At 33.7% G+C, this 19,336-nt stretch overlaps 2 protein-coding genes across 2 annotated transcripts; both read left to right on the forward strand.

Annotated features, from left to right (window-relative positions):
- The first annotated feature begins 1,519 nt into the window (after window positions 1-1,519).
- LOC106358106 (MLP-like protein 423) lies at window positions 1,520-2,482 on the forward strand. Its single transcript, XM_013797848.3, has 2 exons — window positions 1,520-1,816; window positions 2,086-2,482. The coding sequence occupies exons 1-2, from the start codon at window positions 1,630-1,632 to the stop codon at window positions 2,364-2,366; spliced, it is 468 nt and encodes a 155-aa protein (XP_013653302.2). The 5' UTR covers window positions 1,520-1,629; the 3' UTR covers window positions 2,367-2,482.
- A 9,308-nt stretch (window positions 2,483-11,790) lies between these two features.
- Window positions 11,791-18,681, forward strand: BNACNNG62160D (uncharacterized protein At1g24000). The gene is made up of 2 exons (XM_013810767.3): window positions 11,791-13,806; window positions 13,895-18,681. Exons 1-2 carry the CDS (start codon window positions 13,701-13,703, stop codon window positions 14,125-14,127), a joined length of 339 nt encoding a protein of 112 aa, XP_013666221.1. The 5' UTR covers window positions 11,791-13,700; the 3' UTR covers window positions 14,128-18,681.
- Window positions 18,682-19,336: the final 655 nt, after the last annotated feature.

Genomic DNA, 19,336 nt, shown 5'->3' on the forward strand with positions numbered 1-19,336 from the left:
AAAGATGAATCATTAATGATCACCTCTCTTTTTTGTCTAATCTTACAAATAAACTTCAAAAAAAATATACCAAACCAATCAATTCAACTAAAACTCAACGACACATACATTGAGCCAGCTAAACAAATACAACTACACGACCAACTATTTAACAATTTACAAACTTACTTTCGTAGATGCTTATGAAGAAGACGAAGACGACAACCAAGATCAATGAACTTACCTAAACACAAAAAAATAAGTTACAAACTTTGATAAATACAACTAACAATGATTTTTGTTTACATATTACCCATCAAATAAAAGATAAACAAACACAGCCACACCATGAGATACAAGAGACAATCCCAACATAAATGTGGCAACAACATCTCCACCTGCTCATTCCTCTTGTCTTATGAAAATAGCTTACATGCTCAATGTCAACATGCCAATGCTATTGTCTTCTTATGAGAAATACATATATTTTTTTAAAACCCATTAAGATTCAAATACTAATTGTCACTCATTTTATAGTTATTTCTACAAATCTTCATGTATTTGTTTTAAATGTCCGATAAAAGTAACAAGTTTAAAAATTAAAAAAACATATAACCAACATAATAAGAATAAAAAAAAATTATTACTTAATACACACAACTTACATAACTAAACTGGAAAAAATATATCCAGAAACAAAAGATACTCTCAACAAACTTAATATAATTTATGTAATCTCAACAGTATAAGTAACAAATTAAAAAGACAAACAAACAATAAATCTCAGTGATACAGCAAGCAACACCACGAACTATATCAATCACATTACTAACACAGTTTAGTCATTCATGAGTGAAGAACAGTGCATACACAGTTCATCATTATAACTCTAATCCTATAACAATTAAAAACTTGAAAAACAATGATCAACCCAAAACGCAAAATTCACAGCTACAATAACCCTAACAAATTTTAAGATGAAACAAGAACTCTGTCCACGACCCCGTGCTTGCACGAAGACAATGCCCCTAATATCAATAATATTACGGGTGCACGTGCCCTATTCATGCACTGGCTACGCCCCTGTGGCCATCCCGCACAATCAAAGCCATAATTAAGTGAGAATATAACTGAAGCGGAATAGAATCCTCCTTCAGATATTGAACCATTTTCACGTCAGTAATCCTACACACGTCGCATGAACTGAGATAGAAAATGATTGACATACGTCAAATGAATTTGATGTGGGTATTTTGAAAAGATATTATTATAGCTCGCCTCATTTTTCAACTGTATAGATTAAATTTTATACATAAATTAGGATCTAGAACAACTAAGATAGATACATAATTCACAATATATATATATATATAAGCAAACGAGGCATGGATATTTGGTATGCACACCAATATATTCATCTACCGACATGGTTGGGTGAGATATCAATGCAGAATGCAAATGCATAAGATTTGCTTAAATTTACAAGGACCCATAGGATGAATAATTAGTTGGATGGGTTGCTGCAAATTTAATGCAATTACCATATCAATTGGGCTTCTAAAAATCTCTCTATAAATAGAAACGTTCATTGGCAAGCTTAATATCATAAACAAATATTTCTAATAATAATCGAGCTTGTTAAGTTAGAAAATGGGATTGAGTGGTGTTCTTCATGTGGAGGTTGAGGTTAAGTCTCCAGCAGAAAAGTTCTGGGTTGCACTCGGTGACGGTATCAATCTCTTTCCCAAAGAGTTCCCTAAGGACTACAAAACAATGCAAGTTCTTGCCGGAGATGGCAACTCTCCTGGCTCCATTCGCCTCATTATTTATGGAGAAGGTATACTGTCTCATTTTATTGTTAATTTGTTACCATATATTGTTTCTTATTCAGACGTGACTAGAGAGGACCCGATATTGAGTAATGAGTATGGTATTACATTCATGAAATTTTTTTTTATATCACAACATGTACAAACCAAATATTTTAACAAAAGAATCATTCATGTTTCTTGATGGTTTCTTGATTGGCAAAATCATCACATTTTCTCATTAAATTGTTTTACCCTTTCATTGTTTATTAATAAGTATATACTTTACCATATAAAGGATCCCCACTGGTGAAAGTATCGGCGGAGAGAATCGAAACAGTGGATCTGGAAAACAAAAGCATGACGTACAGCATCATCGGCGGTGAAATGTTGGAATACTATACGACATTCAAAGGAACCATCACCGTTACTCCCAAGGGCGGTGGCAGCATTTTGAAATGGTCTGCTGAGTTTGAGAAGACCGGCCATGAGATTGAAGATCCACACGTCATCAAGGACTTTGCTGTCAAGAACTTCAAAGAGATCGATGAGTATCTCCTTAAACAATCCAGCGCCTAAAACTCTAGAAGCTTCTATTAAATATAAGGGGGTTCGATCATCTCTATCAGTTGTATTGTTGTCTAATTAAGAAGTTAAATAAAGTGGAATCTCCTTATGAATAATCATTTTAATGATTCCGAAGTCTGAGTATTGGAGATACACGTGTCTTTGAATATACGTATATGCATGATATCTTGGTAGTACATTTTATTAACACACGATTTAAACAATTCAACAATGCTTTCTGTTGACAAAAAGGCTTGTAGTTCACCTATTTAGAAAAGTTTTCCGGTTTTAAATAGCCAGTAGGCCATAAGATTTATACCAAAGCCTAACTAGAAAGAGTTTTGATCGCACATTATTGAAAAATATTAGAATAATTTAATTTAGTAGAGTTTTAAAAACTTGAATAAGGGTTCATAAACACGACGTTCTTAAACTTTTCGAATATTTATAATTTAGTAATATAAAAAAAATATTGCATTGCATGCATGTTTACGTCACTAAGATACAATATAATGTTTAAAAATAGTTACTTCATTGTTTGGTTATTTGTGACGTAAGAAATAGTTTTAAGCACACTAGGTTCTCTCCGCGCGATGCAGATGCACGGAAAAGTGTGTCATAGTCGAATTTTGATTATAAGTTTCAATATTTTTGTTTGAAATTGAAGCATTGTATGTTCCAAAATGTCTGAAAAATTGGTGAATATTGAGTTTACGTAATTGTTTAAAAGGAAAAAAAGTCGTAAGTAAAATAAATAATGTAAGAAACATATTAAGTCTTTCGCAGATCAGAAGTTGTGTTGAGGGTCATAAGAAATGAATGGTCATAAGAAATGAATGACCTGAAATTGGATAAGAATAAGTTAGTTAGCATAAATTTAGGTAAATACAGTAGTATTGCTATTTATATAAAAAGGTTTGTACCTGGCTTAGCTGGAGAAAAACCTATGTGTAAGTCTCTTCTTTATTGGATTGTATCATCGCTTGGTTGATATGTCGGGCATTGTTAATATGTGAATATAATATTTTATCAGAAGACCTCTGAAAATGATGGGAGTGAAAACTACTAAGTTATTTAAAATTACCTTTGTCGGGAGGAAGACCTTTGAATATTTCTTTCAGCTGGTGGGAATCTTCGGTTTTGATGATCGTTAATCCTGCTTTGTTTGTGACACGTGAGAGGGCCACATAAAGTTGACCATGAGAGAAGACCAGTTTAGACAGATATAAGATGACCTATTTTAAACTCTGGCCTTGGCTTTTGTTGATTGTCATTGCGTAGCACAATCTGATAGGAAATTGCCGCCGACGTAATGTGAACGGTAACTTTGTTTCATCATACCAAAGTACAATTCTTGGACCTCTTTTCCAATGTGGGAGCCAGTGATAATCTTGACATTGAGCACGCGATCGCCAACGTGGGTTAGGATCATTCGTGTACCATTGCATAATCCTTTTTTCTGATTTATGTTTCTGAGAAGCATAACTGAGGCACCAATTTCAAAATCTTAGCATCCCTTTAAATATAGTATTAATCCAATTTCATAATGAAAACACAACACACTGTTTAGTGTATAGTATTAATCTAATTTGATATTTTTATGGTCATGTGATACACGTATTTATTTATACATATTAGTATATGTATTTCTATATACAGTGAATCTAAATTAATGTTAATGAGATATGGGATTTCAAATATGGTAACACTTAGTTTTAATTTAAAAACGTAAGTATAAAATATGGTACACATATATATAAAGGTTAGTAGGTGCTTGAAGCAAGACTACACCATGTGAACTCGTCCGACCGACAAAAACGTGGCCACGTGGGGGTTTGACTGAACTTCGATTTGTTACCAAGGAAAAACGTTAAAGTAGAAGATTATTACCAAATATGTTATATAATGCTTGTGCAATTGCTTAAGATGGGAGGAAGAAGATTATTTAAAAAAGTAGGGACCGCAAACAAATAATTGTATAGTTATATTTCCTCTCTTTGGATCTCTCCCCGTCTTCGTATATCAGGATAGATCTCTCCCAGTCTTCGTATATTATCTGAGTCATTTTACAATGTAACTATGATCTAAATAAACTAATAACGATAATAATGTGTAGAATAATTAGTTAGGAAATGATAATATTTTTGCCGAAATTAATACACTAAGTTTATCTATATAACTCGTAACCATATATTTTATTTAATAATGATTATGATAAAGCGAAGGTTTTTTCCTGCAAAACCAACACATACCTAAAAAATTTCAACAAAGTTTTTTTGTGTGTTTCTATAATCTTATAATTAAATAATAATTCAGAAAATAATTAAGGTAATTGATTTTTTATAATTAAATAAAAATTGATAATAACATAAAAATGTTGAATACATGATATTAGATTAATGTTTAGTTTTAAAAGTATATGTTAACAATAGGAAAAAATTAAAAAAACATCATCTTTATTAAAAAAAGTATTTTAGTTTAAATAAGATAAACGCCACCAAGTAATCGGTAACATTAGGTTAGGAGGATGAAGTTAACATGAAGACAAAACTGATATGGCAATTTAGAATTCAATAATTTTTTATTTATTTTTTCAGAGAAGCTTGGCATCATAGATTAGTTTCTCTACATATCGGACAACTTATATTTCTGCGAAGCCACTGGTCAATGCATGCGAAATGGAAACTATGACCGTAAGCAAGGATGCAAAGATTGTTGTGTTGGTTGTAATTTCCGAAGCATACAATACATATATCGATTTCCTCTTCCGTAGTTGGAGGCCTATTAGTATCCTATAAATCAGTAATGATCAGATCAACGTCTAGTCTTGATGTTGCATTTGGGTTGTAATCTTTGATAGTAAGAGTAACTTGAAGATCATTAGCGAAGGTATTGATGTTGGCTCTAGCTTCATTCATCACGTATTGTTTGGTTTCTTCAATAAGGTATGTTGAATTGGGGTGGTCAATGTCGTGACATGTTAACATATCTTCCATGATTTCAGATATGGTGTCACTAAATTACCTTGGCTGTCGATCATTGATAGAAATTGAAAATCAATCACGGATTGTGTTGTATTGGGTCTGAGGATGTAGATTTGGAGGGTTCGCTTTGGGTTTCCACCTGTAGATCTTGTTTGATGTGAAATCCGATGAGATATAAGTGGTATATTACTCATTGTTGAGGTATCTGTGGGGGCTGAAGACTTTGTGTAAATGTGGTAAATAGGGTGAGTTTAAGTAGATGCTTTTATTGTCTTTTAACGTTGGTTTAAATGATCATTTATTCATGGATGTTAATTTTTTAGAGTTATTTGTTTCTGTTGAATTGACTTTTATCCTAACGTGTTACAGTTTCGTTGAGGGTTTAACATCATCGGAAATTTCTAAGTATTAGTTACATATTGGGTTTAGGTGTAATGGGCTTAACAGTGATGGTGATGTTATTTTACTTTAAGGTTTAACATTATCGGAAATTTCTAAGCAAACTATAAATAATTAACCTATGTTTAAATTAACTAATAATATATATACATCAAAATATATGTAGCACGGACAACATATATAATAGCATGACAATTAGATTTTATTTAGTTTAGTTCTTTTATTATCAAAACTCACATTTGAAAGCTTTAAAAATCTTAGTACCTTATGAACCAGCAACAATCGAAAATTAGAAAAGTGTGTGAAAATAAGATGTTGTCATGTAATTAACTGCTAAATTCAAGATATTAATACCTTTTATGAATTCTTTTAATGATGTTATATAGATTTTCTCACAGATTAATGGAGCGAGCACAATATATTTTTCTATCACTCAATATGTGACTATATTGTCTGCCAAATTATTCTAATAGTGTAAATAAAACCTAGAAATTCAAAAAATGATATATATAAATTATTGAATCAAATGCTAAGATAACAATATTCAAAGAAATCTTAGGTGAATAAATTACCAAATTCCATATATATATATTATTTTCTGATGAGAGTAAAATTTTGACAGTGCTTTTCTTAGGTGGATAACCAACTATAAAACAAAAAATATTGAGTCAACTTCTAAAGCATAAAACATTGTTGGTGCTAAATTAATGTTTGAGTTATCAAATTTCTAAAGGATCACTCAAAACAACAACTTATTAAATATTTCTATAGGATAATACGTAAGTAAGGATTTGTTTTACCGGCAGTTTGTGAAGGGGGTGGAGGAGGTGGGTTCTCCATTCCTTTTATATTTCGATCCTTAGAATCAAACCGATTGTCAGTTAGAGAGATGGACTAAGATTTGTATTTTGTTGGCTGCTTAAAATATTCTTACACTTACGCAGTTGGTTGTAGTTTAGCGTTGATTAGAAATTTCACGGAATAACACTGTACACAAACAACGGAGAAGACGAACCTGAGAGGTGAAGCACACAAAGAACGGAGAAGACGAACCTGAGAGGTGAAGCAGAGGAAACCTTTATTCTGCGTTTGAGGCGGCTGGAAGAATCTATATGTTTACGGAATGACAGTGTAGAATTTCTAAGAATGATTTAAATGTGTAAGGATGTATGCGGAAGGAAATCAGGGCCTAAGATATGCAAATATTTTCTTACGTTATTGGAAGGAAATTTTGGCGTTGAACACGTTCATGAAAGCTGGAGTAATTATGTTGCTTAATGAAAGTTGGTTGCTGAAATATTCTATCATCAATTTTTTTGTGTTTGTGGAAGTGGTGGTGAGTAACTTCCCTCGCACTCATGCATTAAGGTTCACGTCCACATATGAAAATGATAACATGTTGACACACAAAAATGATTGACCTGTTTCTTATAAGTCTAGATTTCAAAACAATTAAAGAAACAGAGTAATCCTTAAGAAGCAGAATAAGCGTTCAAAGTAGATACAAAAGTTTAAGAAAACCGAAAGAAACTATGAGTCAATAATACACTGGAAAGAAACACTTTAAAAGCAATCCCTTGCAAGCTATGAGACGCCACACGGAATCTCTAATTCCCACCCTTAAGGCATTTAGCTTTCCCCATCTCATCAATGCGACAAGTTCTCTTTGTCCCCTCTGCAGAATCCACACTGACTATGGAAGCTTCACACACGTTGATTCCAGTCTCAAATGTTTCCTCCGAAGATTCTGTTGCTGCTGGAGTGTCAAGAGGGAGAATCTTGGTCACAGTTAAAGATAACTTCCCTTCTAAGTTGTGCTTTGTAACTTTCACACAAAAGTTATGTTTTTGACCGATGGTGCTGATTAAAGCTTCGGGCACAGGCACCTCTTGGGTAACTCCTTGGTTTCCATTAGCCTGACAGTCAAGTTCAACAACGTCAGTTCGCAACATTTGAGGGTACCGAATGATGAAAGTTACCTCAAAATAGCTGCTGACCAATTATGATGCATGCTTCCCAGTCAACTCATAACCAGCATCACCAAGCAGTACGAAAACAGCTTGCTCACTGTTGTCATAGACAGATATCTGTGCACGGTACCTGTCATGAAAAAATCAGAAGCTAATACCATTCAAAGCGATACTGAGTACAAAGTGTAGAGTAAATACTGTGCTACTCCAGCTATGTTGACTTTCCCACATTTCGAACACATCAACGAAGTTGGGCCTTTCGTAGCCTTAGTATGGTAGCCACTGCATGAAATGTAATACCAGGTTGAGCCATGGACTACATCATCAATCGTAGCCGTGCACTCAAAAAAAACCTCCTGCACCGCAAAGCTACATAAGCCTCAAAGCTGTGTCTCACGTTTAGTAACAACTTTTGCATTAACCCGCTCAGCACTCTGTGGATTAGGGCCCAACCTGAGACAGAGTAGTAAGCATTGATCAAGTCAGTCATTGATATTGCGTTATGTAGGGAAAGAGTACATGTAAACATCCTTAAATATTTACCAGTAGTAGTCGATCGTAGGTTGGACGTCGTAGTCCATAAAAACACGTGAGGAGGACATTGAAGTGAGGACAAGAGTACCTGTTGTATTTAGAAAAACCCATTTAAAGAGCGCAAAGAGTAGATATGTAACTGTAAGAAAGCTTTACTAAAGATAGAAAGCGCAACCTCCGAGACTATTAGTGTTAACGGTCGTGACCAATAACACGGTGGGGGTGTTTTCGTATGATTTGAATTTTTTTTGCAGAAGTCTCTTGCAGCCTGGTCCCAAAGGTAGAGCTTCATCATAGGTCCACTGCAAAATATCGTCACTGAATGATTAATAGAAGTAGAGAGAAGCGGTGTATAAGAAATAAGAAAAAACATACTCGTGTGACTGCACATGAACCAGGACATGCCTCGCCCTTGCTATCTCCACTTCGTCAAGGACTGGGGTCTCAATAATACTCTGTCCATTAACCAGCTTCATGTGTCCAACAACATCTATCCCATTGTTCATCAAGTGTGTAAGTAAGAAGAGTAAGAAATAAGTAATCTACTATTTCATGACCACACAAAACCGAAACACACAATACTGAAGCAGCTAACAGATCCTAATCATACTATGCTACGATAGAACCCTAAAAAAAAAAACAATTCAAGACCCGAGTGTAGTAAAATGTGCTTCTTAATGTTACAAACAGAATTAGGGAATTTAATTTGTCACGTTATATTCTGAAAGAGTGATTTCAGAGACTGACAAAGACAACGGTTTCAGAGAATGCTTATCACAAATCTAAACACATTTTAAGCAAAATTCGAGATTTATATGTCTGAGCAGCAAGAAAGACAAATACCACATCAAGCACTGCAACAAAGAGATGGTGTGGGGGATAACAGAGATTACCGTAGAGGTCTCCTTTGCGATCGCAGTTAGCTTGAAAATCCTCAAAGGAATGAAATCGGAATCTGTCTTCATCAAAAGGGGTGGGACTGTCTTCAAGAACGGACAGTTCAGAGTTCCATGAGAGCGACACCGTCACGGCATGATCAAAAACCCGATACACCGATTTGTTGCTTGATCCATAGAAATTGTTTAGTCTGTAAACCGATCCAGGCTTCATTTTAGGCAAATATCTCTCAATACGTCCTGGCGAAATGAAGCCCTTGGATAACAGTGCCCTGCGAGAAAATACACTCACAATCAAATCGTTGTTTTTAATTTAATAGATACATAAGTAAAATTGGAGATTTCACATTTCAACGATTAGTTTTCTTCCTATTTTACTAAATATAAGCGGGATCTAAAAAACGATCTAAATAACAACGAATCTAAATAAATATGTTTGGTGAAATCAAGTACATGTTCGTCGATTAGAAGCATCTCAAGGCCAATAAGCGTCTTCTTTAGAGGGTTCCAAGCTTCCCATAAATGAATCAAGCGGAAACGCAGCTGGGTTTCGAGGGGACCCGGTGAGACATCTCGGAAGAACATGACCTTTGCATCATAATCGGAGGTGATAGGGGATTTTCCATTCGGTTTCATCGCCAATTGAAGTTAGAGAAGTTTTAGGGTTTGGTTTGCACTCAGGAGAGAAAATTAGTATATAAAGTAGCAGGAAAAGAGTAAACGGAATCGAAATCATAAAGAAGAGATTGATGGATCGAGATGTAGTGGAGTATTGATTGTGGAGATGAGGATCGAGAGAACTGAAACGATAGAGAAGAAACAGTGAAGACGAAGAGATAGAGGCGAGAGGCGTAGATCCTCGTGTCATCCATCTCGGGTTTTTTTTTTAATTGAACTGGATTGCTCAGCCCAATGCTAACCGATGAAGCCCATCGGAACACATCAGAGCCCATACGAAATCAACAGCTTACTGAGGAGATCCAACGTGTATTATTGAAATGTTTTGGTTGGCCAAATAAATTTGTCGACGTGGACATGCTAAAATCACTCTATATCTGCCTTTTAGTATATGATAGATTGGATACTCATATAGTAACAAAAGTTAGTAAGTTTTTTTTTTTTTTTTTTGTAAAAAGGGCTTAAAGTTAGTAAGTTGAGTGACTTAAAAATCTGCAGATGTTTATTTTTCATTATATATACTCACTGGTCAAAACTATTCTCAGTTCATGGAATTCGTATCAGCCCACATAATTAGTTTTAGAGATACAAACAAATGGTTCCAATTACTTTCTAAGTTAAGCAGATTAAATAAAACAGCACGTTTTCTATATCGTATAATGCAAGGATCTGCCACTGGTTCATTTAAAAGAAAAACTGGTACATCTCAAGAAAAAACTACTTTTGGTGACTCATGCAGTTATGACGAACAATTAAATCTAATCAATACTATTAAAATAGGAACATGACCAATTGATATAAGTGTGGTCTAATTATTTTAATACAATTATTAAAACTTCTTATTAATCATTTAAGATAAATATTATACAAAGAAAAACATATATATGAATAAAAACACAAATATAAAAATTAAATTTTAACAAAAATGTAAAACAAAAAATATACCCGCCATTTTAAGGACGGGTTAAAATCTAGTAATCTATTAAATTAGGATGATGACCTATTGATATAGGTTTAGTCCAACTAATTATTTTATAACTGCATCTAAACAACCAAAACCACTTTTTAAATATTGATAAATGTTATGTCTAACTATTTATTACTAATAATAACTAACTTTCTACGTTTAATTTATAATCTCTTTTTTTTATTTCCTATATTCTAGGAACCCATAACTCTCATTTATACTAACTAAAATTCACGAATATATTATATATAGTGAAAAAAATAAAAATAAATTTGAATTCACGAAATACTGTAGAACAATGACAGTTAATTTAATATTTGTTAATAATTATCATCTATATTAATAATTTTATGTTAAACCGTAGCTCCTCTAATAATAATAAGTATAAATAGTACTTTTAAGATTTAACCATTTCAAGACTCGTTAATTTTTTGGCTTCTTGATACCGCCAGGAAGGGGAAAAACAAATTCTTTTCAAACAAGCACAAGTTTATCGACAAATATTATTTATACAAGTTTAATATTTATTAAATTAAATCACTAAAATAAAATCAAATTGAAATAAAAAAATGATGAAGTTAGTAAAACCATAATGCGGGTCTGAATTATTTTAATTTCTTAATAAATAGTTCCATTTAAAAAAAATCATATAAACTAAATTTAATAAAATTATAAAAAAAGTTTAAAACACCCAAAAATGAATTTTATCAATACAGATCGAGTTAAAAATATAAAATATTTTATTTAAACTAAAATAATAAAAATAAAATCAGTGTGAAATAAGTTTAACAACGGGTTAAATAAACAAAATTATAATACGGATCATAATTATTTGGAGTTTTCAAAAATTTAGTCATATTTAAAATAACAAAAATAAGTCATATAAATAAATTAAAGATAAATTTTGATAAAAAGGAAAATTTATAATTTATTAAAAATCATAATTTTCATTATGTAAATTAATTTTTTCAACAAAAAATACTAACCCCGCATTTTTTAAGCGTGGATCAAAAAATATACCCGCCCTTAGAGGGACGGGTCAGAATCTAGTTTTTGTTTAATGTTATTTCTTGTTAAGAAACAAATGAGCACAAACTATCGTCTTCAATGGCACATTATAAAAAACCGTCTCTTAACTTTTAACTAAAGTTATATTTGACTTAGAGTAAGGTTCTTATCGGAATATAAGAAACCATCTCTTAACTTATATTCCGCTAAGAACCCACTCTAATAACCCCCATTAATCATGCTTTAAGAACTCCAAAGAAAATATGTCTATTACCAAAAGATATGTAACATTCGCATACTTTTCCAATGGACCATCCAATTTTCCTTTATACAATTTTTTTTTTTCTGAGCATCACTTAATTGTCATTTGGATAAACTAAAAGAACAGGTTAGTATATATTTCCAATTGAAATTTTGTTAGAAAAAGTTCTGTATTTTTTCATGTACCTATCAAATTAGAGCATACAATCTTCAATTTGATCAACACAATTTGTGTATTTTCAACTTGTCTTATCTGTAGTGGTATTCATAGCCAAGCCAAATAAAAATTTCTAAAATTAATTTCTAAGTTGGTTATTGAAATCACCTGAAAAATCAGCAATGTAAACCATTTTAATTTCTTTACCCACAGCATATATATGTACTTTTTTAAACATTGCGTATATATATATGTATATATATATATATATATATATATATGTAGTTTCCTTTAAAATGTAATTATAAAGAATCAAAATGCAATTGCTCAAAATTTGTAAATTTTATCAGAAATTCAACTTTAATTTGTTGAAGTTAAAGGAAGAAATTATATATTAATTCTTCCAAATACTCATCGTTCTAATATGTTACTAAAAATTAAGCACAACTAAAAGTAAATAAACAAAAACCTAAACATTTTTCAAGCGACAGTCAAATTGTAGCACAATCTTCAATTTACATAAAGTAAACTGACTAGACGTTCGCTCTAAAGCCTCTAATATTATCTTGGGAGAGAAATCCCTGGTCACCGTTGTGGAAAGTGACGGTGATAAACACGTGACCATGACTTGTAGTGGATTTTCTCCTGTGAAGCCTTCCAACAGGAACCACCGCTCACTTCGCCTGCGCCGGCTAATTTTACATTTTCAGACCCGTCGGTTCCACGGACCCAGGTTGCAAACGATTATTTTTTGCTATTACAATTTCTGAAAAATTAACAAAAGTAATATTAAAAAAAAAATGAAACCATGTATGTGACAAAGTTTATTACTTTTCTTGCGCATCAAGCAAGACTACGACTGGTTAGTATCCAATAAACTGATGTACTAAGCGTTTTTGTGAAACGCACATATGTGTTGCAGTTGCAGACAGGAAAAAAGTTACTAGAGCATTTGTAACTAGTAATATCATGATATTCATTAGTCATAACCATTTTTAGTTTCATCACATACACATCAATCTGTTGATACTAAACGATAATCAATTACGACATAAATTCGCTTGGTTAGAGTTCGTTTATACATTAGGCAGCTGATATCAGTTAATTTGGTCTTCGTAATTTATTTATTTTCCCATTTGCTACATGAATTAATTAGGTGGGTGGACTAAAATTGTAAATGCTGGAGCATTTGGCTATATATAGAAATATTCGATATCGTCCAATTAATAAACTGATATGCACGCATATTTTGTGAAACTTAGTTACATGCAGGAAAAGACTAGAGCGTGTCTTCTAATTATTTCATGACAGATACATCGGTTTATATTGATAAAAATTCTATATGGCGAAAAAATGAGAAGTGTAGGGTTAAGCAAAAAGCGTAAATGCAAATTTTATCTCTATATATATAAACACCGTCACCGAAAGGAGTGTAGTTTTACCTCAAAAAAATATACTTTCTTGCTATAAATACGTAGAGAGAGAGAGAAGCATGGCACTCCATGGGGATTCTTCCGGGGAGTTTGACATCAAGTCTCCGGCCGACAAATTCTTTACATCTTTCGCCGACGACATAAGTAGCACTTTTCGCATAATATGTAAATCATTTAATTCTTCCACAATTCATTCACATATATTTCTTTATCATATCAAACCCCTTAACTAATTGATGTTATTTCACCGTAGCGAAGGAGAAAAGAACAGTGACGCTGAGTTTGAGTGGGAATCTAGTCTCCGATAGCTACAAGAGGTTCAAAGCAACCATCACGGTCACTCCTGCGGAAGACGAGGACAATGGTAGCCGCGTAGTGTGGACCGTCGAGTTCGAGAAGATCCGCCATGACATCGAGGATCCAATGTGGATCATCGACATTCTTATCAATTATTTAAAGGAGACTGATGAAAATCTTAATATATAGCTTTTTAAATCACAAGGTGCGTCTTTATTTAGGATCTAACAACTTAGTTGAAAAAGTTTTGAGATATGTTTCTAGTTTATTGCAGCTGTATTTTGTTTTATCACGTTCGGCATATTAGGGTGTATAAACTCGTAAGGCTTTAAGATGAATGATATATAGATCAATTTGCAAATTATTGTTTTTACTATGGTAAGTTTAAGAAAGAGTAAAAGGTGACATCTATCAGCACAAATTATATGACTTTTGAGTTAACTAGAAGTCTACTCCTAACTATGGTATCTTCAACTTGTTGAATTATATAGGAGAGTATTTTTAACGCTGAATTTCATTTATATATATATGAGTGTGAATTCATTTCTAAAAAGGAAATTTATGTTATTACTAAAGTGCATTTGTTCGGCTAGACCATGTTTTCCTCGGCCAAAAACGTAAAAGCAGTAAAAACATAAGAATCTGTTTTGCAGTGCATAGTGCATACTGATGAGTTGTCATTTACTTCTTTTGCCTGGCCAGCAACATGTCAATAACGCAGCGGTCAGTTTCTGAAATTTTTTCCTGCAATAATCAAATTAAAAGCACAGTTTCCAGTTTTGTATTAACTAATGGACCTTTTACTAATGGATACATATACCAAGATCCAAATTCTCAAACAAAATTGAAGTTGCATACCGATTAACATCCCTAAATTGATAAATTTAAACCAAAACCAAACTGAAACACACACTCTATTTTTTTTTTTTAATTTCAGTGTTCTTCAAATATTAAAACCGGTAAAACATGAAACTAAAATATCTTTATTAAAATCTGAAACATTTGAGGGGATTTATTGGTGGTGATGTTTGGTGCATTGTCAAGAGGGAAATATGAGCTGTTAGACTAAGGCGATCCTATAATCTTTATTTTATTTTTCTATTAACGTATATGTTTGAATTAATTAGTAAGAGAATGGCGGGTGGGACACATTTTAGACCTTTCAATTTCTCTTTCTCATTTCCAATCATTGTCCTAAACTAATCCCTACATCGGCTCCACTAGTTTAAATTGTATTTGGGTTTTTCTAATTGTCTAACTAGATAAAAAACGCCGCTAACTTTTGATAACCGATCAATATCGAGAAAGCAATCAAAGCTGTATTAATAAATAATTTACAAGTCTCAGTCTTGGATTGATATTGCCTTCATCCTTTACTGGCTTCACCCGTTATCCTATCGTCTCTGTTTCGATTTTACCAAGATATAACTCTTATGTTCTTTATTTATGATTGTGTAAGGAAATCGATTAACGTAGAATCAGAAGAAGTGTTAGACCTTGCCCGCGCTAGGTATTCTCCGAAGCTGTTTAGCCACGAATTGCAGTTCAAATGCAATCAGTTGGATTGGTAATGCCTGCGTTGTGTTACTGACTCATGCTTAGAGATTCTACATATATATATAGTTCTACGTAGTTTGTTTTTTTCCTTAGTCGCGATTTCAGCTCGTGCCCCAAAATAAGAATACAAACCTTGGATACATTTTTGTTGATGATGGGGTACGTATGAGCCAAAACACAACAATGGTAGATACACCTTGAGGGGGAGGAGGAAGAGGGGGATAATATGACGATGATGGAGTATTTATGTGGACATAGGGAATATTAATTGGCGTCAAGTGAAGAAAATTCGAAGTAGTTTTCATTTTCTTATTGAGATTTATGATTTGTTGGATTGTTCGTTTTGTCACACAAAAAAAAGAGATAGTCCTATCCATGATCCTAGTTGTTCTTCATAACTTCTAAACAACTCAGTGGAATCGATCGTTTCTAGGGTTGTTTATGGACTGATTATCCTCTGAGGTGTCTTAATTAGTTTACCATAAAATTACACTTTCTTTTTATTTAATTATCCACATAAGAATTAAAACAATCAATAATTTACAGTAATTTAATTATTTTTAGTGGTAAACTTCTATAATTCTCCAAATAAAATGGAAATTAATATCAATAGTTATCAAGAAAGAAAAATTAGTATCACAGAATTATACTAAAGAATATTTCGAAGGTTTTATGCCAGCGATTGAAAATCTATCTTCCATTGCTCATATCAGAAACTCAATCGGCTTTCGTGGCATGAAGGCTGATTTCCGATAATATCCTTATCGCTCAGGAAATGTTTTATGGATTACGGACCAATAAAGCATGTCAAGGAAAGTATATGGCAATCAAAACGGACATGAGTAAAGCGTATGATAGAGTGGAATGAGACTTTATTAGGGCATTATTATTGAAATTAGGATTTGATCTTCATTGGGTCAAATTGATGAAGGAATGCATATCGTCAGTTCAATACATGGTTCTCATAAATGGTCAACCACGAGGTCTCATTGTTCCCCTTAGAGGCCTACGGCAAGGAGATCATTTATCGCCTTATTTATTTATTTTATGTACAGAGGCTCTAATTGCAAATATAAAAAAAGGCAGAGAGAAGTCAACAATTAACAGGGATGAGGGTAGCAAGAGCTTGTCCGGCGATATCACACTTGCTTTTTGCGAATGATAGTTTTTTCTTTTGTAAAGCTCAAAAAGAGGAGTGTCAAACCATTATTCGGATTTTAAAGGAATATGAGGCATTATTAGGACAGTTAATCAATTTTGATAAGTCTTCAATTCAATTTGGACACAAGATTGAAGAGTATGTCAGACAAGAATTAAGGGATATTTTGGGTATTCAGAATATTGGAGGAATGGGATCTTACCTTGGTTTGCCGGAAAATATGGGGGGGGGGTTCAAAGATTCAGGTTTTTAGTTTTGTACAAGATCGGTTAAATAATCGAGTTAATGGATGGACGTTTAGGTTTTTCACGAAAGGAGGGAAGGAAGTGATCATTAAATCAGTGATTACAGCATTACCAAATCACACGATGTCCAGCTATTGGTTACCAAAGGCTACTGTAAAGAAACTGACGAGTGTGGTTTCACAATTCTGGTGGAGTCCAGGGGGAAGTACTAGAGGCATGCATTGGAAATCATGGGACAAAGTATGTGCAGCAAAAGATGAAGGAGGTTTGGGTTTTAAGGACATCACTGATTTCAATATGGCGATGCTTGGTAAACAGTTATGGCGACTGATTGAAAAGCCCAATACGTTATTTTCTCGAGTTTTCAAAGGTCGGTATTACAGGAATGCTTCATCTTTGGAACCAATTCGTTCATACTCCCCGTCTTACGGCTGGCGGAGTATTATTTCTGCTAGATCTCTGGTAAGCAAAGGACTAATCAAAAGGGTTAGATTAGGATCTTCTATTTCGGTATGAAATGATCCTTGGCTCCCAACTACTCGCCCGAGACCAGCTAATAAAAATCAACACAACTTATATCCGGATCTTAAAGTCGAGTCTCTCATTGACTCTGCTTCGCATACTTTGAATTTGGAGGCAATTCGGGCTTTGGTGGATCCCCAAAATGCAAAACTTATAGAAAGCATTCCATTGAGTAGGACTTAGCGGATAGATAAAGATGGATGGCATTTTACAAAAAGCGGGAAATATGCGGTCAAATCAGGGTATCAGGTCGAGAGGATCTATCCAGATAGAGAAAGACCACCATTACTGATTGGCCCCACGGTTGATGTTTTAAACGCTTTCTGTTGGAAAATACGCTGCTCACCAAAGATCAAACATTTCCTATGGCAATTAGTGACATGGTGTATAGCAGTGCGGAAAAATTAACAATCAAGGGGGATTCAGGGGGATATTTGCTGTGTAAGGTGTGGAGCTAATGAGGAATCGATAAATCATGTATTTTTTTAATGTCCTCCAGCTATTCAGGTTTGAGCGCTTTCGAAGATACCATCAAACCCAGCTTTTTTCCCAACAAAAGCACTTTTCACAAATATGGATCATCTATTTTGGAGAGTCCTCCCGCAGATGGAGGATCATCAGTTTGCTTGGATACTTTGGTACATTGGGAAAGCCAGGAATAATAAAGTTTTCAGTAATTTGGATATGGATCCCATGGATACGCTTAAACTGGCAGAAACGGAGTCGACATTAAAGCACAAGTCTTAAATGCTCAGGGAACGGCTCCACAAATAAGTACGACATTACCATCAATCCCTGGAAGATGGTGTTTTACGGATGGTTCGTGGAAAGAAGATTCAAATTTCTCAGGACAAGGCTGGCTCAGTACTTTGGTAGGGTTTGATGGATTGATGGGGGCAAGGAATGTTCGGGCTAGTCTCTCGCCTCACTACAAGAAAACAGGATCTTAACGACTACAATATTAACAGCCTATTGGTCGTAATATAGGCTTTACGACCAAAAAGCTTCAAAAAACGATTGGTCGTTAAAAGCTGGTCGTAAATAATTATTCGAGGCACATTGGTCGTAAAGTTACGACTAAAGACTTTAGTCGTAAAGCAGACGTAAATGTACGACTAAGTAAATTGGTCGTAAGTTCAATGTAAAAGTATTAGTCGTACATGTGACGCACATTTACGTCTCGCAAATTAGATGTATATAGGTCGTAAACTTACGACCAATTTGCTTCTATGTCGATGCTTATTTGTCGAAATATAACAACTACTTTACATCGACGTTAGATGTTCATTGGTCGTAAATTAAGTATTTTATTTATTTATTTTAGAATTTTGTATTTGATTACGAATTTAATATATTAATTAAAATCAAATATTTAAATTTATTTTAATTTCAATTTTTAAAATTTGATAAAATTAAAAGAAAATATCTAACATTCAGAAACATAATAGTATCCATAATATAAAACATTCATAATACTATTTAACTAAAACCGAAAAAACTAAGTGTTAAGGTTTATTTCGTCGAAGAGGTCGGAGCTATGCTCATCCGCACGTCGCTCTAAATCTGCCTGCTCTGCCGGAGTGGGCTCGGGGACAAAGCTCGGACGTAGAGACTGCCACCTAGAGGCAAAAACCGGGGTGATGTTTGGGGTTGTCTCTATCATCAAATCGAACATATTTGCCATATATGCAAATTTTTCCCTGTGATCAGCTATGACTTCTTTGGCCGCAGTCAAATCCCTACGGAGAGAAGATTCTTCTTCCATTCTTGCAGCGTGTTCAGCTCTTGCCCTCGGGACATCGTTGACAGACCCGATCCCGATAATACGTCTCCTTTTCTTCGGGGCAACCTTCAATTAATAAATAGATATTTAATTAGTACATATGTAAAACTAACTTAAAGAATAAAAAATGTA

The sequence above is a fragment of the Brassica napus genome, chromosome C7, assembly GCF_020379485.1.
Source record: "Brassica napus cultivar Da-Ae chromosome C7, Da-Ae, whole genome shotgun sequence".
Lineage (NCBI taxonomy): Eukaryota > Viridiplantae > Streptophyta > Magnoliopsida > Brassicales > Brassicaceae > Brassica > Brassica napus.